This window comes from Phascolarctos cinereus, unplaced genomic scaffold (genome assembly GCF_003287225.1).
Source record: "Phascolarctos cinereus isolate Bilbo 61053 unplaced genomic scaffold, phaCin_HiC Scaffold_1;HRSCAF=81, whole genome shotgun sequence".
NCBI lineage: Eukaryota > Metazoa > Chordata > Mammalia > Diprotodontia > Phascolarctidae > Phascolarctos > Phascolarctos cinereus.
The window spans coordinates 233,340,398-233,363,932 of record NW_027555514.1 but is presented as its reverse complement, the minus strand read 5'-3'; the positions used below and the strand labels follow the sequence as shown (position 1 = coordinate 233,363,932).

At 37.8% G+C, this 23,535-nt stretch overlaps 1 protein-coding gene across 2 annotated transcripts; it reads left to right on the top strand.

The window, feature by feature from the left end:
- The first annotated feature begins 11,803 nt into the window (after positions 1 to 11,803).
- IFNG (interferon gamma) lies at positions 11,804 to 16,613 on the top strand. Of its 2 annotated transcripts, none has more exons than XM_020990282.2 (4): positions 11,804 to 12,032; positions 13,630 to 13,704; positions 13,945 to 14,130; positions 15,907 to 16,613. In XM_020990282.2, exons 1-4 carry the CDS (start codon positions 11,931 to 11,933, stop codon positions 16,036 to 16,038), a joined length of 495 nt encoding a protein of 164 aa, XP_020845941.1. In that variant the 5' UTR covers positions 11,804 to 11,930; the 3' UTR covers positions 16,039 to 16,613. The 2 variants fall into 2 exon arrangements, with proteins under 2 accessions (XP_020845941.1, XP_020845942.1); XM_020990283.2 differs by having other exon boundaries at positions 11,810 to 12,032; positions 13,633 to 13,704.
- The last annotated feature ends 6,922 nt before the right edge of the window (positions 16,614 to 23,535 follow it).

Here is a 23,535-nt window from a genome sequence, read left to right as displayed (position 1 = left end):
AGCTCTCCCCAAAGGAGGGAACTTTATGAGTCAAAGTCTGATCAATTTTTTCTCGACGTAGATGCCCATTTTGCTTGGGACGTTTTGATGTCAGGAGTTCCAGGAGAGCGAGGGAGGGAATGCATTCATCGCTCCATGATGACTCATAATCCACAGAAGAAATCTAACCTGCGGATCTGGTTGGAAAGAATTGAGGTCAAGGGCCTGAGTCCTAAAGTGAACGCTGATTGTAGAGGAAAATAGTGAGCTTGACATGTCAGTTGAAACACTGAATTCTTATTAATGAAAGGTTGGAGTATGAGATACCATCTCTAGTTTTGCTGACTCTAAGTAGCTTCATGGCCAGTTTTCAGAAAGAACATCTAGCTGAAGAGAAACCGAGTTTAGAGTTACCTGTTTTAGTAATGCGGTCTCATCTGGGCTACCAGTGGCTTTACAGAACTTTTCAAGGATAGGTAGAGGGCGAATTTCTTTTTTGTTTCAAAAGTGACTGAAGGAAAAGGTGTGAAACCTCTGGTTTTGCATTCAATGTAAGGTGACTTGTAGGCAAAAAACAAAGTTTGCCTTGGGTGGCAAACTTGGCCAGAAAAAAAAAAACAAGGCATACAAAAAGCACACGTCATTCTGTCTCTAAGTATCACAAATAGTAGAGAATGAAAATCTACCTTCAGCAAAATGAGGACACCCTTGAATTTGCAGACAATCCAGGATTCTCCTTGGCCTCAAGTCTTCTACCCACGACAATCTAAAGTGTAGAAATGTATTGTCAGCTAGAGTGGATCAGGAATAAAGATACATATCTCAAAAGGAGAAAACTGATGAAGTATAGTGGAAAGAGCACTGAACTTGGAGTCCTAGGAACTGGGTTCAAATTCTTACTGTGCTACTTCATACTTGAACGATCTTGGCTATGTTACCTCCAGGGTCCTATTTCCCCGTGACTAAAACTAGGATCTCTAAGCTTTGAATCGAAGGTCCTACTCTCTGTGATTTCATTTGGTGTAAGGAATTTCAGATGAGGAAATGCCCCATTGCCACCAGAAGTCAGCTCTGGCTTTGAAGTTTATAATCTTAGAGAATTGCCTGGGGCACTGAGAAATTAAATCACTTACCCAGGGTCAGTATGTGTTAGGGGTGAGACTTAAACCTGATTCCTGAATCCAAGTCTGAGTAGCTATCCATTATTCCATGCTGCCTCTCCTAAGACTATGGGTGACATGTTTCTTTGGATCTCTATTTATACATCTATAGGCATTGTTAACCTGAAAGTTTGGTTAAAGAAGGCAAACAAGTTAGGCGATACATGATTATATAGTTTATTTCCTTTTAGCTAGCGAATCATGTTAACATGGAAGCCAGAATGTGATTCTGACTTTGGAGATTAAGCAAAATGAGAGAGGTTTTATACAGTTGAGAGTGATCAGACTCAGGATGTCTGTGTTACAAAAAATACAGCCTCCATATGTTTGTTTAACATCTAGCATGGGAAAGGAATTTTCTTAATTGAATAGATTGTAAATACAATAAAATAGGAGAATGTTAAAGTGTCAGTTGAAATTACAGACCAAGATAAGAAGAGTCCCGTTATCCGAGAGAGTGTCTGGTCCCAGACATCCTGGGCTTAGTGACAATGAACAGGAAGAATGCTGGTCAGTTCCATCTGGTGTTGGAAATTGCTGACACAGGAAGGGGTGTTTTCAGTTCACTCCAGGAGAAAAAGATTAATTCAGGTTTTTGGCCCTTACTAGGGCTCAATTGATCTTAAATGATTATCATTTCCTCCTTTTGGTCAAAGGTAAGCCAAAGGCTTCACCTGTAGACCAAGAAAGGTGTGGGAAAAACCTTCTTCTTCCTCAGGGGATGGGAAGAGATGTCCACTTGGAGCAGGCATCTTCAGATGATCCCAGAGTCCATATCCAGAAGTTGGCAGCTATGGGAGTAGTCACATAGACCTGATAGAGGCTCATAGAAGATTTATGAGTTGACAATTGAGAGAAAATAGCATAACATAAGTCTTTAGTTAAAGGCACATAGAGATGGTTCAGTTTCCCAGCCACACAGGACTAGGTTCAAACAATACAACAAAGTTTTCTCATAATTCTCAAAAATCACATGATTACATTAAGTCAGGTACAGATTAAATTACTTAGAGGGTTCACAATAGACTACTTTTGAGAAGAGAGATTTACATGTAACCAAGATAACCAAGAAAACTTAAACATGAATCATACAAAGCAATACAATCATTATTACCAATGTTAACTAACATTAAATTCCTTGCTCATGTACAATAGGTTTAATTCATAGGCAGTTCAAAAAGGGAGTTCTGTTTCTCTGGTTTAGATTTAGAAGTTCCCAGATAATTTTGACTTAGTATGAATTAGTATAGTCACTTAAATTTGGTTCTTCATTTTTGATATCTGCTGCTTCTGTTCTTAACTACATCCTGTAACTGGTATAAGAATTGTTTAAAATGTGAAGATCCAACCATAAAATGAGCTCTCCTGCCTTTTAAAATTACCAGATACTTTAATAAAGGAGAAATAATTTCACTTACTTTTACCACTATCCTATACAATTTTTTTGGTGAAAAATCTAAATTTGAGATCTTATTACCTAAACATTTAAAGCTTGGATTTCCATGACAGATACATTTTGGAAGCCAATCATATATATCTGTATATAATTCTTAGAGGAATCAGCCTAATCCTGTTGCTTTTCTCAAAATTTGCTATCCTATTTAATTAGACATCTATCACATTACATCTTTGTCTTATTATTTTGTCTAAACATTTCCTCCTTAGGAGGATGATATTCCTATATTATTATTACTTGGCCATGAATGTAAGTTAAAATTGTAAGCTATTCATACTTGCATCGTATTGTGATAACTCAGAGATGTTCCAGAGGACAAGGTCATATATCATATCAGAAGGAAAGAACTTCCTTAGCTCTATTTGGTTCCAGGCATGAGTCATATCTGATAGCCAATCATGTAGTCACTGGATGTTAAAAGCAGGGCTTAGGATTAATTAGGTGGGGAATTTTCCTTTTCAGAAAGGAAATAGTACAATTGGGAAATAGAGTCAGGAAGATCCTACCTAGGCTGTGTCCAAGGTCGTCCTCAAAACTCTTCCCAGACACAGACATCCACCTTTATCAGTTCTCAGCCTGCAGCACATGCCATCCTACTATTGGCTTCATGACAACTCAGACAATTATCCTGGTAATCAAAGCTCAAAACAATAGTAAATTTCTGTCCCATAAAGTCACATATCCTAGATAATAAGAATTTAATCTCACATTGTAACAGTAAGAGACTGATCACAGAAAAATACTACTGCTCTCATAATTCCTTTAAACAATGGGAACATCTTTAGGTGAGTCTTCAGAAGTTTGTATAAATTTCTGCACATGTTCGAATTCCAGATTGATAATAATATTAGATTTCCCATTAAGTTAACACAAAAGAGCTCATAAATTACTACTCTTCACTAACATAACTGCACTGGAATCCTAATCCTTAAACAAAACAAAGAGGTTACTAACTTTAACCTCAGAAGTTGATGGATTTATGTCCTTGTTCACAAGCTTGTTTATTCTTCTCTAATTATACTCACTCTGAAAGAATGAGATATTTCAGATTTGAATCTTATACATATAAGTTTCAAACACTAATTTAACTCTTGCTTAGGCCATGAATGACTACAGATTCAGATCAAAACAGCAAGATCTCTTCTGCTTTACAGCTCATTACAATAATTTAGCAGTAAGTTATCTTGCAAATGAAAATTTTGTAGGCCTCAAAAAAAAATCAAACAAGACATATCTTCTAAAAGTATTTCCCTTCTTTAAAAACAGTTTAAAATTTGTCCTGATGTTAAGAAGAATAATCACTAAACTTTTATGAAGAACATTTGTTAGAAATTTTTAAAGTGATAGATATCTTTCCTTTCCACCTTAAAGTAAAAATAAACCTTTAAATTGGAATTATTAAAACTAAGTTGATGTAAAATGTCCTTAAGTAACATAAATAACTTCCCAAAGTACTATAACAAACTAAATTCCTAGTTGTTACAGAATTCCTAGATATCACAAAGTTCCTTAGTCAAAAAGATATTTGTAATGGAGAAAAAAATTCAGTTTTTATAATGCATAAAGAACATACCCATTTAAATTAGCCTTATCACAATAAAAAATATTATCAAGCCTTTAAAAATTTACTCAGTATTTTTTTTGTCTTTCCTTTGTCTTTAAATATATCACTGGAAGTTAGGAAAAACTATTACATTCTGGAATCTCACAAAGATAGTGAATGTGGTAATCCATAAATCTCCAAATTAACATATCTCAAGGATTCTCATTTACTCAGGAATTTCACAACACAGGAAACTTTTACACAGATTTGATAAGAATTTTAGGTGAAACTTCCTCTTAAAAGCAAATAAAACTTGGAAGTTTATTCTAACCATTCATTCTCCCCTATTATTATTATTTTGGGAGGGGTGACAATTCTTGATCTAACATCTCTGGATTATAAGAGAAATTGCTTTTTTTTCAACAGTATAGCTGATACAATTTGTTTACCAGATTACACCATATAAAAAATCTCAGAAATATAACTATACCATAAACAATTATCAGGTATTTAAAACTTGAAAGGAACCAATTAATTACCTGCTTACAACCAAATATACCTCATTAAATGTTAACAGTTTTCAAATTATCCAATTTTATCACATCCTTTTAAAAGACAAACCATATGTACCATTTCTACCTCACAATGATCTCTCAAATTTTACAATCTAAGAAAGTTTTAGAAATACAATACAATTTAGAAACATACTAACAACACAAACAATAAACTTCAGATGACATCAGTTGCATTTCTGGATTATCATGCATAGAAATTATTGATCTTATTACTCATGGTATTTAAAAACCACTTCAAAGTTATCAGGTATGGAACAATTACATTAAATTAGAGAGATAATAATAATGTTGTCTAACATATGTCATTGTGTTAAGCACTTTGCAATCATTATATCGTTTTGATCCCATAACAACAACCATTATTATTTTTCCTTTTACAAATCAGGAATCAGGGCAAACAGAGATAAAATAACTTGCCATAAATTCTGAAACTGGAACAGAGAAGTATGGGGCTTACCAAGAGTAGAAGTTGGCTTCTCACCTCATAATGCTATTGCCAGGCCTTCCAGGGGTTTGGGTGGCTGATGCCAGGGCTTTGTCAGTGGTGATAATTCTTGGTGGCAGGGCATATGGAATCTTATCATAGTTCTGACCTGTCCACTTCTCTCCTCCCCACAGCTTGCGTAATATACTGAGGCTGGTGCCATTTGCAGCTGCTGGGGCAGGCTGGGAAGAATGTACTGAATCTGGACGTTAGTCCCAGGTCTTGCCTAGAAGGGTGGGCTGCAAGATGCCCAGGGGCATAGGGCTGATAGCAGACCATCACTGCTAGTCTGTGTTAGCTGCCCCTCTCCTCCTTTTGCCAGATAGGGAAGGCTGATTTAAGTTTTCCCTACAATTCTCCAGCATTCTCTTCTCTTTTTCAGTCCCCTTATTGAGATGCTTATCTCTGAGGGGGGAGTGGGAAATGCTGAGGAATCAGGATTGGAAGAAGGTGTTTTAGCAGAGGGTGAGCTCCTGGAATCACCCCCAGTGTCAGAAGTTTTCCCCAACAGTCCCAAAATGAACAACTTCCCAATTTCTTAATGATTAATCTCAAAACCTTTAGAATCTGCTAAGAAGTCTTTAGCTGCATCTAACTTTTCACCTGTAGATCTAGGCTGGCCATGCCTGGACTCACAAGAAATGAGTTTTACAATTTGTTGTTTCCCTAGCTGCAGTCCTTAGAAGTCCTTGGCTGCATTTAAAATCTTATAAGGTACAGATACAGAGACACAAACCAACAGACAAATTGACAGGACAAATAAAATACAAACATAATGACATAGTGCGCACTTAATGACAGAGACAGAGGGAATTAGAGGCTTGTTAGAAAGCCCCCCAACATGAATTGGTTATTATTATTATTATTCTGAGGAAAAGGGGTTGGAGAATTTGCGAGGATCCAAGACCTGATAGTGTAACTGGATCCTGTGAGCCTTCCTCAGAGTGCTCAGATTTAAAGGGGCAAGTCCCAATAAAGTTAAGTTTGGGGATATGAGTCCCTGTCAGGACCATAGTCTTTAAGGGAAAGGGGAGGGAGATTATTCGGAGCCTGGGAAAGAGTGCTGAAGTGGCCTTGCGAGCCTTAAGGGAAGAGGCTTCTTCTACCTTTCCTTCTCCCCCAGCCACCTCAGCAACCCAATGATGAAAACATTCCCACTCTTGGCTAGATGTTTTGTTGGCCTTTAAACTTGATTTGGTTTTAAGATAAAGTAACTTTGACCGGTCAAAAGAACCCCATATTGTGACCAACATGATTTTGGGTTATCTTGAGATAATTGATATCAGTGCTAGCAGTACTTGTGATCACCAGATTGGCAATGGCTTGACATATAAGAGGCAGTGGTCTTGTTAGCCGGATTTCTAGTTTTAGTTTCTGACTGACCCATAGCCAATTTGCCTAGATCGATCCTTACCAAAGGGGACCTGATACAGTAGCCAGAGTTTCTGAACCTTGACTGGATCCCCGACCCCACACAGATAACTTAAAGGGAATTTTCTTTCGGACTTCAACCAAACTAGTGGGAGGTCCATGGAAGCTGGGAATAGGAGAAACTTACCCAAATACGTCAAGGTTAGGACTCCAGGAAAAAACGGATCCTGAGGCGACTGAGCCACTAAAGCGTTGCAGGGGTGGGCTGGAGTTTTTTCCCATTCCTTCAGTTCCAATCTGAGTCACGGCACCATTACTGTTAACCTGAAAGTTTGGTTAAAGGAGGCAAACAAGTTAGGTGATACATGATTATATAGTTTATTCCCTTTTAGCTAGCGAATCGTGTTAACATGGAAGCCAGAATGTGATTCTGACTTGGAGATTAAGCAAAATGAGAGAGGTTTTGTACAGTTGAGAGTGATCAGACTCAGGATGTCTGTGTTACAAAAAATACAGCCTCCATATGTTTGTTTAACATCTAGCATGGGAAAGGAATTCTCTTAATTGAATAGATTGTAAATACAATAAAATAGGAGAATGTAAAAGTGTCAATTGAAATTATAGACCAAGATAAGAAGAGTCCCATTATCCAAGAGAGTGTCTGGTACCAGACATCCTGGGCTTAGTGACAATGAACAGGAAGAATGCTGGTCAGTTTCATCTGGTGTTGGAAATTGCTGACACAGGAAGGGGTGTTTTCAGTTCACTTCAGGAGAAAAAGATTAATTCAGGTTTTTGGCCCTTATTGGGGCTCAATTGATCTTAAATGATTATCAGCATAAAGATAAATGTCTACATATCAATATTCAGAGATATAGAGGTATATCTCTATGTCTATAGATCTCATATATATGAGTCTCTCTGTATATATATATGTATATATGTATATATACATATATATATGTCTTTATATATATGTGTATAGAGAGACAAAAAGCCCTTTCAAGATATCATCTTATCTATCTGTATCTTTCTATAGATCCATCCATCCACCTATCCATATATCTATCTATCTGCCTGTCTTTCTATCTATTTACCTATCATCTTGCTCTCCCACTAGACTGTCAAAACTTACGGGACCAGGACTATACCTGATTTCATCCCTATACCCGCTCGTGCTCAACATAACCCTTCCTCATAAGCACTTAATATTTCATCAACTAAAAGTGTCTATTTACATCTAAATCTATAACTACCTATAGAGATATTTATAGCTATAGAAGACTCTATTATGATTTCAGTAGAGGCTGCTTGGCTTTTGGTCAGACATCTGGCCTTGGGGTCAGGACCTGAGGTCAAGCCCTGACTCTCATATATCTTGGCTATGTGGCCCTTGGAAAACCATTTACTTAACTTCTCTGTGGCTTAGAAAATGCTCTTAAAATTATCAGCTGTAGAGTGGGAGCTGGCCTGCACTGTGAGAGGGAGTTTCTTCAATAGATATTCCTTAAAGTTTTGAATGTATGTATGTATCCTTATGTATACTTCTATTCCTCTTTTCTGTTTCTCTGTTTCTATCTCTGTTTCTTATAGTTAGAAAATGCAGAATGAGTCAGGGAACACTTTGGCTGAATTCTCTCTGTCTTCTCTGTCTGTCTGTCTGCCTCTGACCATGCCAACCCCTTAACCACAATCTTTCTTGGCTTTTTTGCCATTTGCAAGAAAAAATCAAAAGTGCTTCCACTTTGTCAGGGTAGGATTGCCCATAGGTTAGACCAGAATTTCCTTTTCTGCTTATTACCAACCACAAACAAATTTTCAGTTTGTTCTGCCAATTAAGTCACTCTTTACCTAAACAAAGTTGGGGGGGGGTCAAGGAAAAATTCCATTCTGGAGCCCAATATGAAGTAAAAATTATACCTCAACAATGGTATAATTGGTGGAGACAATGAGCACCATCTCCTAAAGACCCTAACTAATGACAAGACTGAAATCTCTCTCTGTCTCTGTCTCTCTCTCTCTCTGTCTCTCTCTCTGTCTCTGTCTCTCTCTGTCTCTCTCATTTTCTTGTGCTCTCTCCCTAATTATCTATCTCTATCAATCTCAGCTATATGTTTATCAACCACATTGACCTATATAGATATAATATATATAACTCTAGACATAGAGATATCAGCTCATCAAAGCCCCCACCGTCGCTCTTTCTGTATTTCTACATCATATCTATATCATGGTGAGCAGAAATCAACTGATATTCTTGTGTTCAATCTAGCCTGTCCTCAATATATATTCCATTGCTCAGTTGTTTTCAGTCACATCCAACTCTTCATGACCCTATTTGGGGTTTTCTTGGCAGAGGTACTGGAGCAGTTTGCCATTTCCTTCTCCAGCTCATTTTACAGATGAGGAAACTGAGGCAAACAAGGTTAAGTGACTTGACTAGGATCACACAGTTAATAAGTGTCTAAGGCCAGATTTGAATGCAGGGTGTTGAGTCTTCCTGACTCCAGGCGTGGGGCTTTATGTGCTATGGCACCACTTAACTGCCCTATCCACACTCCATACAGATGTTTCTATGAGAAATTAATAGGAATAGAAAATTTCTATTCTTAAACAAAAGTCTGACCATGCTATTTCCCTTCTCAAAAAACTTCAAAGGCTTCCTATTGCCTCTGAGACAAAATATATTTAAAGTCCTTCACACAATGGTTCCAACCTATCTTTGAAGACTGATTTTACATTACTTTCCCTCATACGTTATGCTTTTTAGTTAAAAATTGGACCATTTGCTGTATTAGATGTTTCATTTCCTACCTCTGTGTTTTTCCTGATGCCTGAAATGTTTTACCTTTTAACTTCTGCCCCATGGATTCCCTAGCTCCCTTCAATACATAAGTCAATTACCATGTGAAATGCACAAATTGAGGGACATTTCTACCCCAGATGTTCATCTGGACTATTTGTGCCCAGCCTGTGGTAAAGCATTCCATGCTCATGTTGGTCTGATCAGTCACAATCAGATACACTATACCTTGACTCCAACATGGTGATGCCATTTTGGTCCTCTTGGAAAATGTAGGCCAGCCAACCAATTAACCAACCAACCAGTGATCACTACTTACATAAGACCTTTCCTGACACCCTTAGTTGTTAAGACTGCCTCCACTGCTCAACTAAAATTTCTTGGCCTATAATTTGTAATGACTTATCTGTGTGTATTTTTTTCCACTTTGGAATGTGAATTCCTTGAGGTCAAGGCCTATTTCACATTTAATTTTGTATCCGCGTATGGAAGAATGGAAAGAATACTGTATATGGAGTCAGAGGACCTGGGTTCGTATCCTGGCTGTCACTATGTGTGACCTTGAACAAGTCCCTTTATTTCTTTGGACCTCATTTTTCTCAAGTGTAAAATGAAATATTTGACCTCTGTGTTCCCTTTCACCTCTATGATCCTAATGCCTGGAATTTTTTTTTGGATGTTATCCATGATTTTACTGTTATAGGGAATTCCATGTACCAATTCAGGTCAGCACTTGCTCTAAAACTTCTAATGACTTGCTCAGGGATGTGTTAGAAGAGGGACTTGAAACCAGATCACCTTGACATTGATGCCAGCTCTCTACCCCTAGTGCCACAGAGCTTCACACCTAATATATTTGAGGCATTTAATTAATGTCTGTTAAATTGAATGTAATTTTCAAATAGGAGTAAAATCCTCATTTGGACACAACTTGCTTTCCTTCAAGTCCTAACAAATTTCTTTAGGATTTGAGTTCATTTAAATAGCTACCTTACTGAGGCATTAATATCTAATGTGACCTGCACTGAAGTATTACCCCTCATCAGGGTTTGGACTTAGCCATGGATCCTTAAAGTCTGTGTCAACAGAGCACAAGCTTTTGTTGCTCCTACCAAGTAGATAAAATTTCAACTAGACCGGCAATGGGCTGTTTGTCATCTGAGAACCAGCCCAGTCAAGTATGGAAAGGCTGGCCACTGTGTGATGACTTTTTTTTTTTGACCATAGTAATTAGTGAAGACTTCCAATGAAGGAGTTAGAGGGGTCACAATTTCTGTCAGTGGATGGACGACACACAACATGAAATAAATGGATCTTAATTTTTTTTAAACTAAGTATGTAATGTATCTAATGCAAAGCCTTAGAGAAGGAATGTTTTTCAAAACATGATACTTGAAAAGAAAAATGAGAGAATAAAAAATTTTTAATTTTTGCCTTTGTAGAAAATAAATGAGTAAGCATCTCTTCCTTTCCTTCTCCCCCTAGTTTAAGGGAGGAATAGATGTGTATTTTCTAATGAATATAAATATTCTAGAACTTCTCTCTCTCTGTGTATGTATGCAAGTATGTATGCATGCACGTGTGTGTGTGTGTGTGTGTGTGTGTGTGTGTGTGTGTGAGTGAGAGAGAGAGAGAGAGAGAGAGAGGAGAGAGAGAGAGAGAGAGAGAGAGAGAGGGGAGAGAGAGAGAGAGAGAGAGAGTCTGGTGAAGCATATGGACCTCTTATCAGAATTTTTTTTAATAATTGAAGGAATTCCTAAATTTCAGTTAGAGGCTGTGAAAATCAAGATGCAGGTTTTTTTTTTCATCATCCAAGTTCACACACCCCTTGAAATCTGTACATGGACCCCAGTTTAAGAACCTCTGTTAAAATGTCTGGAAACTGGTGATGAATATTCTATTATTCAACTAATTCTAAAGGCTTCCTCCTCATGCTGACCTCTTAACCGCAGTCTTTCTTGGCTTTTTTTGCCATTTGCAAGAAAAAGTCAAAAGTGCTTCCACTCTGTCAAGGTAGGATTGCCCATAGGTTAGAGCAGAATTTCCTTTTCTGCTTATTACCAACCACAAACAAATTCTCAATGCTGTCAATGAAGAGACACCCTTAACGTAATGCAAAGTTGGGGGGTGGTGTAAGGAAAATTTCCTTTCTGGAGCCTGATGTGAAGTAAAAGTGCTTTCTAGGGATCCCTCAACAATGGTGTAGTTGGTGGAGACAATGAGCACCATCGCCCAAAGACCCCGCATTAGTTAAAGGAAACAAATGACAAGACTGAAATCCCACAACACCGTAGCTATTAATAACCCAAACTAGCATCACTGCCTATCTCGCACCATCTCATTTGCTAAAACTTGTGAAAAATTGTGATGATGACATTCAACAGCGATGTATAAATATGAGCAGCTGAAGGAGGCAAAGTACATTCTTCTCCTGATCATCAACAGGTTTGCTATTAGGAAAGAAGGGTTAATTCAGCTAAGTCTTGGACCCAATAAACTTACACACAGGGAAGCACTTGGTTTCTACTCTTCCTGCCTGGTTACCTTCTTGCTGAAACCATGAATTATTCAAGCTACCTCTTAGCATCCTGGCTTTGTGTTATGTTGGGTTATTCTCAAGCTACTATAGCAGAAGACCTAGGAACTCTTATGGAATACTTTGTAAGTATGAACTTTTAAGGGAGTATATATTTTTTTCTACCTCTGTCCTTGAATACCTTATTTGTTCTTGAAAATGGCTTAAAGCTTACTTTCCTGGGTGTTTGTGATGGGTTGACACAAGTAGCTACAGCTGTTTATTTGATGGTCATTAACCAGATTCTCTACTTCACCTGAAATAGCTTTATGTAGTCCTAATGACTTCATAAGGGAATTAGGATGTGACCCTGGGCAAGTCACTTAACCCTGATTGCCTCGCAAAAAAAAAAAAAAGTAGGGGAAGGGGATTAGGAAGGACTTAAGATTTTTAGAGATAGACAGTTTAGCAATGTGAAGAAAGATGACATTGTCAATAGAACTGGATATTGAGGGGGGAGCATTTATTAGGAAATGGAACTCATGGTTCTGTCCATATTGAAAAGAACAATCACATGCCATGGATTTCAGGTTTATTGGACAACTGGGAAATAAGACAGGAAAAAGGCAGATTTAGTAGAAGCTAGTTTTGGTAATGGGGGAGATAGTCAATAAACACCTGAAATAACATGGTCTGGAGTTCCTAGATACCCCACACCTCAAAATAATTGCACTATGTATTTGCAAGTCATCTGTTGGTCCCTCCTGGGATAGTTTAAACAGTCATTTGCTGAAGTTTTTGTTGTGGTTATGAAGCCAGCTTTCTGTTCTTTTCCTTATTGATGAACAGTTATGGGATCCTAAATTTAGAACTGGAAGAGATCTTAGAGATCAGTTAGTCCAATCTGATCACTTTATAGAAGAGAAAACTGAGTTTTTGAAAGGTGAGATAACTTCCCCAAGGTCACACAGGAGGCTAGTAGGAGAAGATAATAAATAACAGGGCCAAAATTTGAAACCAGGGTCTTCTGATTCCAAATCAAGATTTGTCTATTGTGTCCACTGACAGGTACCCTTAACTGGTCATTTTTGTGTTTGAAATATTTTACTTTTTGGGACCATTTTTAAAGGCTTTGTTGCAGCTTTTAAAAGCACACACATACACACAATGCTTTAAACTTCTTGCTTTTGATTCTGCACAAATTTCATTTGGATACTCCCCAACACCCCAGTTTTTTTTTTCTTCTCAGCCTGTCATAGCTGCCATAGGAATTTAGCCAGGGTCAGAGAAACAGTCTTGAGTCCTATGCCCAAGGGAGCAGTGTTGCCTAGTGGGACAAGTCTTAGACTATTAAATCTAGCAGGGCCTTTTGCTGTGAAGTGACTTTTTTCTTAAAAAGGCAACTGGTGCTATTTTGGTCAATTACAATCATCATCCATGCAGAGTTCATTGGCGAGTGGTAAAAAGAGGTGGGGAGAAAATAGGAAAGTGAGATGAATGACATGTATTTTATCTCATTCATTTGCCGGTTTTTGAATACCTCATTGGGACAGATTGATAGAACTTGAATGAAGGTAGAAACACTACTTTCTTGAAATAAATGGGCTAGTTAACAAAAGTTGAGATCCCTGAGAACTCAAATAATCCTTATTTGTGAATATAATCAGAACTCATGGACTTAGTAGGATGTGTATTGTATATTTCATAGGGCAATTCATGACCAGATTACTTTCTCTTTTTTAGCAGAATGGAAGTACATCATCTGATATATCTGATAATGGGACTCTTTTCTTGAACATGATGGATCGTTGGAAAGAGGTGAGCTATTGTTCCTTATGTAGGCCATTTTCACATCAGTTACAGTATCTTACACTCTAGTGCCCCACTGGGATACTGACCTCTCCCAACCTGCGCTCATAGGGTAAATCCCTTGAAGGGATAAGTATCCACAGTTGAAGTTGCTCTGTGGGTTCACACTCCTAAAACTACAGTCCACCCTTTCCCCTGCCCCCACCAGGGACATTTCTAACATTCTCCATTACTCTTTCCCCCTCCTAGGATGGTGACAAGAAAATCCTAATGAGCCAAATTGTCACAGTTTATTTCAAAATCTTTGAAATCTTCAAGAACAACACCGTCATCAAAAAAAGTGTGGAGAATATCAAAGAGGATATGATCATGAAATTCTTCACTAACAACACTGCCAGCAAAGTGAATGACTTTGAATCTGTCATCAACACTCAGGTGAGGATAGTGAAATTCTATGGCTGGTTTTCTAAATAGAACTTGGTTCAAAAAGGAGATTCTCAGTATATGAATAAGCCAACTCAATGATAAGGTGTACTTCTGGGGACTGAGTTTCCTGACCTCACCAAACATTATCCAAGAAGAGCAATCACGCCTCCTAGTGTTAGCTTTAGAAATTGTCTTGTAGCATGAGTGTGCAGGGCAAGTGGGCTAAATGTCACCTTGATGAGATAAATTATGCTGTGGCCAAAATTCTTCCCTTCAAATTGAGGTCATGCTTCATGTGGCTTGGGGGAAGGTGTGTGACAAATCACATAAATACATTTCTAGAGAAATGCTGGTCATGATGGTTAACACTGAATCCATGACCACAAGAAAAGTTGATCAAGATTGGCTTGAATTCACTCTTCAAGGGGTGAATGATAGCTTGTGTCCAACCTCCTCCCAATGGGAAGGAGAGAAGGAGAATGGAAGGGTTAGGGAGACGTTGGTCATTTAGAAGAGTCTTATTTAGCCTTGTAAGATTTTCCTATTCTTCATACCCCTTTGACACTGATAGATTTAAGTGACTAAAAGTTCTGTGCAGACATGACCAGTCAATGTCATGTAGTATGTTTTACTATTAGTCAGTTATAACAACCCCCTAATTGCCTTAGCATTATAGAGAGAGCCCTGGATTCGGAGTCTAGAGGCTTGTATTTGGACCCTACTTCTGTCAGTCACTAGCTGGTTGACTTTGGCCAAGTTATTTCCAATCTCTGGGACTCAGTTTGATCCTCTGTAAACTGAAGTGTTTAGACTAGACCTCAAGGGTCCCTCAGAACTCTGATGGTCTATTGGAGACTTCAGTAACATGAGATGATGACAACAAAGAAGCGGTAGCATGGAAAATACAATGACTTAAGCACTGGAATGGAAAATTAGGAGCAGCATAAAGAAAAAAGTTGAATAATCCCTCCTTTTCTTAAATATGCTGCCCCCTATGGGTAGTATGGGGACATGCAAATAGTAGAGTTTGCCTGTTGGAGGAAACCAATGAAATCCAGGAAGATAATTAACTGTAATTCATAATTTTACATTTTTAAAAAGTTGTCATTGTTCTGTTCCATAGAGATAATATTAATGGTGATACTGAATTGACTCATCAAGGTGGCATATAAAAGCAATTTAGTGAAAACGTGGAAAGTCTCAGAAAAGGCCCAAGGATTGAGTGTTCATTCCCCTTCCCCCCCCAGGATATAAGGATATCTATAGATAAGGAAGCTGAGGTCTGGAGAAGTAAAATACTTTTTTGAACTAACCAGAGCTCCTCTTCACTTCATTTCTTTAGGAATTTTGCAGCAACAAATATATTTATATGTATATATATATATATATATATATATGTTTGTATATATGTATATATGCATATACATACACACACAGGCATATACATATATATGAAACACATATATGTGTGTATATATATACATATACATGTATATATATATATATATATATATATGCACACACATATGTATATGTATATAGTCATAACCCATCACTACTTTACTAGGGACTGAATTTATTTTTTTCTGGGCAGCTGGGCAAATCAATAAAAGCCGCCAAAACAAAAATAATCTAAGGGGAACTGTGTGCTTCTCTTTATCAAAGGGATGAGTTTTGCCCTTGTCTCTTTTAGCTGGAGAATTTCCTAGTGTACTCCTCATATATGATATCATGATGACCTGGACATGAGAAATTAACATTGCATTTCCCCCCCCTTTGCAACAGGTGAATGACCTCAGAGTCCAAAAGAAAGCTATATTTGAACTAGCCCTTATCATGAATGACCTCTCAAACAAACCTCATCTAAGAAAGAGAAAAAGAAGACAGAACAGAAAACAAGGAGAAATCAAACAGTAGTCATTCCACCTGCAATTCTCAAGTTATTTGCTATTTATTAATATTTAATAACTTAGATTATTTATATAAAATATATATTTTGGACACACTGACCAACTATTTATGATATCAACTATTATATAATTAAAAACAAATATCTATTACTATATATATATATTCAATTATTATTTATGATTTTTATATTCTACCCATCCTGTGTCAAGCTATGACAAAATTCCCTTGCCAAATGGGCTTTTCTTATGCAGATTGCAGAATTTCACTACTGTGTGGAAGAATATCATTGTCCACATGGCAGTGAAGAGCAAGATATATTTGTTTTCCTTGTGAAGTTCTACAAATGAAAAGACTTTTCGGTCTGAAGTCTGCATTCTGAGCCAATTGTTTTCTTCTATTTGATTTCTGTGTCACATAATACTTGAATGTGTTGCCCTTTCAAAAATGCAACATCCAAGTTGAATGTACCAACTACAGCTATAGAATACTATTTAAAACTGGAAATGCACCCAGATGGGAAGTAACTCATTGGTTTATATGATCAATAGTATGGTTAAATAAAAGTTTGATTTTTGCAAGTATTTTTCTGTCTCATCCTTTCACTGTCACTTTTCAGTAATGATATAGAATGGTAGAAGGGAGAATAGACTTGATTAAATTGTGGGATTTGATATCAAGTCTTGGCTCTTATTAGTTGTGTGTTTACTGGCAAATTATTTACTCTTCTCAAGTCTTAATTTACTTATCTGTCAAATGGGGATAATACCTAGCATTCTTTACTATTCCTTACTATTAAACTATTATTTGACCTGAGCCCTACATCTAACATTAAGAACCATTGCTGAGCAAAGGGATCTGGGGCACTGCCCTCTCTCAGCTTTTTTATCCTTCTTTTTTTGGCTAAGCAATGGGGTTAAGTGACTTGCCCAAGGTTACATAGCTAGTAAGCGTTATGTGTCTGAGGCCAGATTTGAACTCAGGTCCTCCTGAATCCAGGCCGGTGCTCTATCCACTGTGCCACCTAGCTGCCCCTCAGCTTTTTTATCCTTAAGAAGCCCCTTTGTTCTGGATCTAGTTCAGTTCTTGGATAACCTGGACTCTAAAGGAGAAGCTGGTGCCCTTTTATTTTATTTGGTTTCATTAAACCCTCAAACCCCAGTGACTCTTTACTTATAGCTTAGGTGTATTAGCTCATGACTAGAGCCTCTCCAAAGGAGGGATTTAAAAAGGCATTCAATGTACAATGTAAATTCAGTATGGGACAGCAATTTATTTCTTACACACAAAGGAATTGTAAGGGACAGAAAAGACTCAGATTCCCATCAAAAGAACAACTTATCACTTAACAATCGCTGAAGAACTATCACTTAAATTATAACTACTATTATACTTTGTTAGCCATTACCTTATAGGGGCAGCTAGGTGGTGCAGTGGATAGAGCACCGGTCCTGAAGTCAGGAGGACCTGAGTTCAAATGTGGCCTCAGACCAAACATTTGACATTTACTAGCAGTGTGACCTTGGGCGTCAACCCCAATTGCCCCCCCAAAACAAACGAAAAGACTGTTAACTTATAACTACTATTATATTTACTCAGGAGGTTGATACTAAAATTAATCAGTATACAAATACAATTTACGAGACTGATGATTAGACATTTTACATTTCACGTTGACTCTTAACCGTCCAAACAGCTCCCAGTCTATGTCTCCTGAAAAAATGAGACAAGCTTTGGCCAATCTTCTTGTTAGTGGTTGTCTTCTCCAAGAATGTTATGTAGTTGCCAGGATTACTCCCCAGGCGACCAGTCAGCTCTGACCAAAAGGGCCTAGAACCTCTGGACCCCTTAAATTCATAAAGTCATCTCCAAGTGTATACACATCTATCTTAGGAGAAATACTTGTCCACCTAAGATCAGTAAAGAACCAACACAACCCATCTTTACATGACCTCAGGCAACTGATCAGCCTCCCTGGGACAGTTTCCTCACCTGTTTCACTAAAAAATCTTTAAGGTCTTTTAAAATTCTAAATCTGATTGTCTTAAGGAAGTATCTCTCCCCCAGGGTTGTTATGAGGATCAAATGAGATAATATTTATAAAGTATTTAGTACAGTGTATGGCACACAGTAGGTGCTAAATATTCAGTCCCTTCCCCTCTACTCCCCTGCATAAATATTTGATGATGACAAACATATATTTCCTCAAATGACTTGGAAGTTCCCTGAAGGCAGAGACCATATCTTTCACCTGTTTTCTCCCTGTATCAGTGCCTTGAGTGGGTAGCCAAAAAAATGAATTCAGCTCCATGCCATGCCAGTCAACCTTGAGATACAGGGAAGTGTAAAGACTACAGCTATCAGAGAAGTCAGCTGTGAGTAAGAATGGCCTATGAGGGATGAGGGGAAGGCAGGAATTCCAAGAAACAGAGATCAAGGGAAACCAGATGAGTGGCAACGTGATGTCATAGTGAGAATAAAATCACTTAGTTGATTTTGTAGCTACAGAGTTCAGCTTTTGGTTCCTCCACTGACATTGGCAAGTCATTTAGTCGAACTAGCCCTCAAGTTCCTTACTTGTAAAACAAAGGGATCAGATCGGGTATTTTCTAAGATCCCCTTCAGTTCTGAATGCTGTGGAACACAAGCCCAAGGTGTAGAGGGCTTCAGATTACCCTGTAGGCTTGACTGTCCCATTTAGGCCAGCAAATAAAGTTATCATAAGCATCATTTTCGGGGAATCCCAGATTTCTTTCAAAACTGAGTTCGAGCACCACATTCTGCATGATTTTTTCCTGTTTCTTCCCTCTCCCAAGGTAATTTGTACATGTTTTGTGTTTGTATGTGTGTATATACATGCACACATGTATGCATGCATGCATGTATGTACATACATATATGTTTCTCCTGCTTGCTAGAACGCAAGCTTTTTAAAGGCAGGGATTGCTTCACTTTTGTCTTTATCTTCCCAGGGTCTACATTAGTGCCTGGTACATAGTAGGTTTTCAATAAATGCTTATTGATTGATTGACATTTGAATATCAGGATCTTGTGTACTTTAATCAAATTCTACAAATGCATTTTTATTAAACATCTGCTAACTACAAAGTATTGCGATAGGCCTAAGGGGCACAAAGACAAAAGCAAAAAAAATCCCTGCCCTCTGAGAGCTTACATTCTACTGGAGGGGACAGGGTTGGGAAAGACATAAGTAAGTGTATACAAAACATATACAAATGTTCATACACATTTATGTATATGTATATATGTGTATGTGCGTGTGTATATGTGTGTATATGTATACACATATATACATAGCATATACAAAGTAATTGCAAGAAGGTGAGAGTAAATCAGGAAAAGCTGCATGTAAGAGGTAGCATTTGGGCTGTGCTTGGAAGGCAGCTAGGAATTCTGTCACGTGGAGGTGAGGAAAGAATAGGTTCCTGTTGAAGGTGACCACTTGTACTTAGGTGTGAAATTGAATGTCAGGTACAAAGAATAGTATGGGGCAGCTAGGTGGTGAAATGGATAAAGCACTGGCCCTGGGGTCAGGAGGACCTGAGTTAAAATACGACCTCAGATGCTTTTACTGTGTGACCCTGCTCAAGTCGCTAAACCCTGTTAGCCTCAGTTTCCCCATCTGTAAAATGAACTGGAAGAGGAAATGGCAAGCTATGCTAGGATCTTTGCCAAGAAAACTCCCAATGGGGTCGCAGAGAGTTGGACACAAATGAAATGACTCAATAACAACATCACTGCAGTGAATAATGAGCAGGTTTGATAGGAATGGAAAGTGTGTGAAAAAAGTAATGATAAAACTAGAAAGGAAACTGAGGGCTGGAGAGGTTCAATAACTTGTCCAAAGTCACATAGCTAGCAAGAAGCAAATGGGAACCAGGTGAATGGCAGATCCACTACTGAGGATTTTGTATGTTATCCTAAGCCATGGGTTCTTAACCTTCCTTTTGTCCTGGACCCCTTTAGTGGTCTGTTAAAGTCTACAAACCCCTTCTCAGAAAAATGCTTTTAAAAATGCATAAAATAAAACACATAGGATTACAAAGGAAATGAATTATATTAAAATCAAGTGACTAAAAATAATTTCTCAAAAAAGGTTAGCTAATCTCAGGTTAGCCTATAGGCATTTAAAATCTTGTAGTAGGAGGTAACATTTTCAACTTTATATTTTGAAAATATCTATTTGGAAATGGATATCTTTCCTGAGGTTGTGTGGAGAATAAGTCAAAGGGAAAAGATTAGAGTTGGTGAGATCAATTAGGAAGTCATTGCAATAGTCCATGTGAGAGGTGATGAGATCCTGAACTATGGTGGTTGTGATGTGAAAAGACAGGCATGGTAAAATGTCTCACAACTGGCTTTCTGAAAACTAAGTTTCATACATATTGTTAACACTTCCTCCATCATTTTCTTGAGTCTTGATAATCAACAAAACAGTAAATGAAGCCCTGATTTGTAGCTTGTCGATTTCCAAGATGTAAGTGCTCACACTAAAATTGAACAATTCTGAGCCCTTAAGAGCTGGCACCAGTATACCCTTGAGAGAAGGGCACAGATGGTAAATGAGTATGAGAATTAATAGTAGAATCAACAACAGAAAAACTGATTGCCTTGAGGGTTATGCATGTGACCATTGATTGAACCAAGTTGGAAGAATTGAGGTCATTTTACTATATTAGGAATGTTGCCCAAACCCGGCTAGATATTTTACTTGATGCAGAAAAACTGCACAACAGAGAGATTCCTATCAGCCAGTGGCTACACAAAATGAGAGTTTAGTCTTCCCATGACAAGGTTTCATAGATGGTAAGTTGCAGATTGACACGAAGGATCAAAGATGAAGATGCTGCCACAGGATAACAAGGTAACATAAAGCCACATCAGAGAAACCCTTGTATTCTTGGGCACCACCATCTTCACAGCATTCTGAAATAGGCCCGATAGCAAGAATGATTCTTTCTCCACTGGTGTTATCCATGGTCCATACCAAGAGTAGACCTCAATAGGTAATCCAAATCTCTGTAGTAGCTTTGCAGTAGAATAAAGAGGACTCCTATCTCACTTAGTAACATGCAGCTTATTTTTTGAAACATATCAATGGTTTCCTTGCTCTCAATGTCTACAGAATATGTTCATTACAAAACTATCCTATTGTCATTATCCATTAAGGTGCCTTGTGTGTTCATTTAAAATTTGATGGGTTGTTATTGTTAATGATTGCTTAAATACAGAATTACAATTATCCCTTCCACATTGCAAACTTTCCCCATCGCAGTTTCAATATATCGCAGGTCAGCATAAGAAATTAAATGGGAATTTTTTGGGAGTTTTGTTGAGGCCTCAGACAACATTTGAAGGCCAGCAGATGACACAGAAGAAGTTTAGAAGCTCAGAAATGTATAAAATATATGTATAGTATTGTATAATATCAATACATTTTATCCTTTAGTACAATAAATATGCACACTTCTCTGGTATGGAGGGTCAAAAAAAAATTTGCTGGGGTTTTCCAGATCACAGGAATGTTGCCCGCCTAACCCCATGATGTGGAAAGGATAAATGTAGTGAGAATAACACCAGGATAGGAAAGGACCTCAAGATTATGTCACAGGAGGACTGATGGAAAGAATTCAGGATGTTTAGCTTAGATAAGAAAGATTAGAAGATGTAGGGGAAGGTGGAGAGATGTCTTTCAGTATTTGAAGGGCTGTTGGGAGGAAGAAGAGGTACATTTGTACTTCTTGCCTCCACATCAAAGAGTTAGGAACGAAAGGCAGAAGTTGTAGAGAGGCAGATTCAGGTTTAAGATAAGGAAAAACTTCCTACTATTGACAGGTGTCCAAAAGTGACATAAGCTGACACAGGTAGTAGGTTTGCTGCTCCCTGGAGGTCTTCGAACAAGAGCTGGATGGATGATCCCTTGTTAGGGAGGGGATTCTTGTTTGGGTCCAAATTCATGTTCAAGGACCTTTCCAACTTTGAGATTCTGTCATTAAGGCTCTAGCCCACATGAACATCAAACCAGTTTTTTTTTTCCACCTGCAATGTATATCTATATATCTATATATCTATATCTATATCTATCTATCTATCTATATGTAATATACATATAGATAGATAGATAGATAGATAGATAGATAGATAGATAGATAGATAGATAGATTTTTTTTGGCTAGGCAATGGGGTTAAGTGACTTGCCCAGGGTCACACAGCTAGTAAGTATTATGTGTCTGAGGTCAGATTTGAACTGAGGTCCACCTGAATCCAGGGCCAGTGCTCTATCCACTGTGCCACCTAGCTGCCACCCATCTGCAATCTTACCATGAAACATACAACTTCCAAGGCAAGTTTTGAGAGCAAGACATTATCCAATCACTAGAAATTTGACATTTATTTTTTAAATAGTTTTATATTAAAACTGACAATTCCTTTGGTTATAATACATCTTTACATAATCTCCTTTGATCCTTATAACAATCTTGTTAAGTCAAAAAGTTAAAGTTAAACATTGCTTAACCATGTAACACATACAAGGCACCATGTTAGTGTGGAGGAGACAAAAATGAAATAATACAGTCAAGTAGCTTATAGTTGAAAAGGGAGAAGGGATGAGAAATATATATACACAAAATAATGTAAGGCAGAATGTGAAAAATACAGAAGAGAACTTGATTGAAGTACCATTATCTTAATTTTACAGGTGAGGAAACTGGGGATCAGAAAGTTTAAGTGACTTACCCAAATTCAGTCCCTTGTGAATCTGTCCTCTCAAATACCATGGCAAGGGTTCCTGCTGGACAAATTTTGTGGGTGTCCAAGGACTCCTGAGGTCTATATGGCTTCCCATCTTACACTGAAGAAGCATGAGGTCATGGAAAAGAGCAATAAATCTGGTGCCAAGTGAGAGCTGAATTTGAAACATGCTGTTATACTTGTTAGCTAGAAGACTTTGGGCAAATGCCTTATTTTAGAGCCTTAGTTTCTTCATCTGAAAAACAGAGACAATAATATTCAAATTCCCTACCTAAGGTTATTAGATGCAGAGCCAGATGATATCTTAGAGATCTTCCAGGCAAGATCTATGATGTGATAGATGAGGAAGCCAAAACCTAGAGCATAGAGAGATACCCTAGTGGTGGTAAGTAGTAGACCCTGGATTTCATTGGAGGTTCTCAGGCTCAATCCAGTCAGTGATCACTGTAAACTTTAGCATGCTGTATAAATATGAATTATTCCTGTTGGAATAATTCTTGCTTTTGATTTTTTTTTAAATGCTGCAGTGTTCCTCTCCCTTGTGAAGAAAATTAATTTCAGATGAGTCAGAAAATTTCTTCCTGAGAGTTTCTTAATGAGAAACTCAAAATGATCTGCTCTCCTGGAGGGTCAGCATTAGATAAATTGACATTTAAAGAGTTATTCAGTCCATCATCTATTTGCTGCCGTACTCCAACATGAAGATGGTGTTTAATGGGTCTTGTTTTTAAG

Bases quoted from the DNA above. Each gene is read 5' to 3' on its own strand.
- IFNG (XM_020990282.2), top strand. From the start codon at position 11,931: ATGAATTATTCAAGCTACCTCTTAGCATCCTGGCTTTGTGTTATGTTG. The intron at 13,705-13,944 runs GTGAGCTATTGT...TCCCCCTCCTAG, and splicing joins TGATGGATCGTTGGAAAGAG to GATGGTGACAAGAAAATCCT. The intron at 14,131-15,906 runs GTGAGGATAGTG...CCTTTGCAACAG, and splicing joins AATCTGTCATCAACACTCAG to GTGAATGACCTCAGAGTCCA.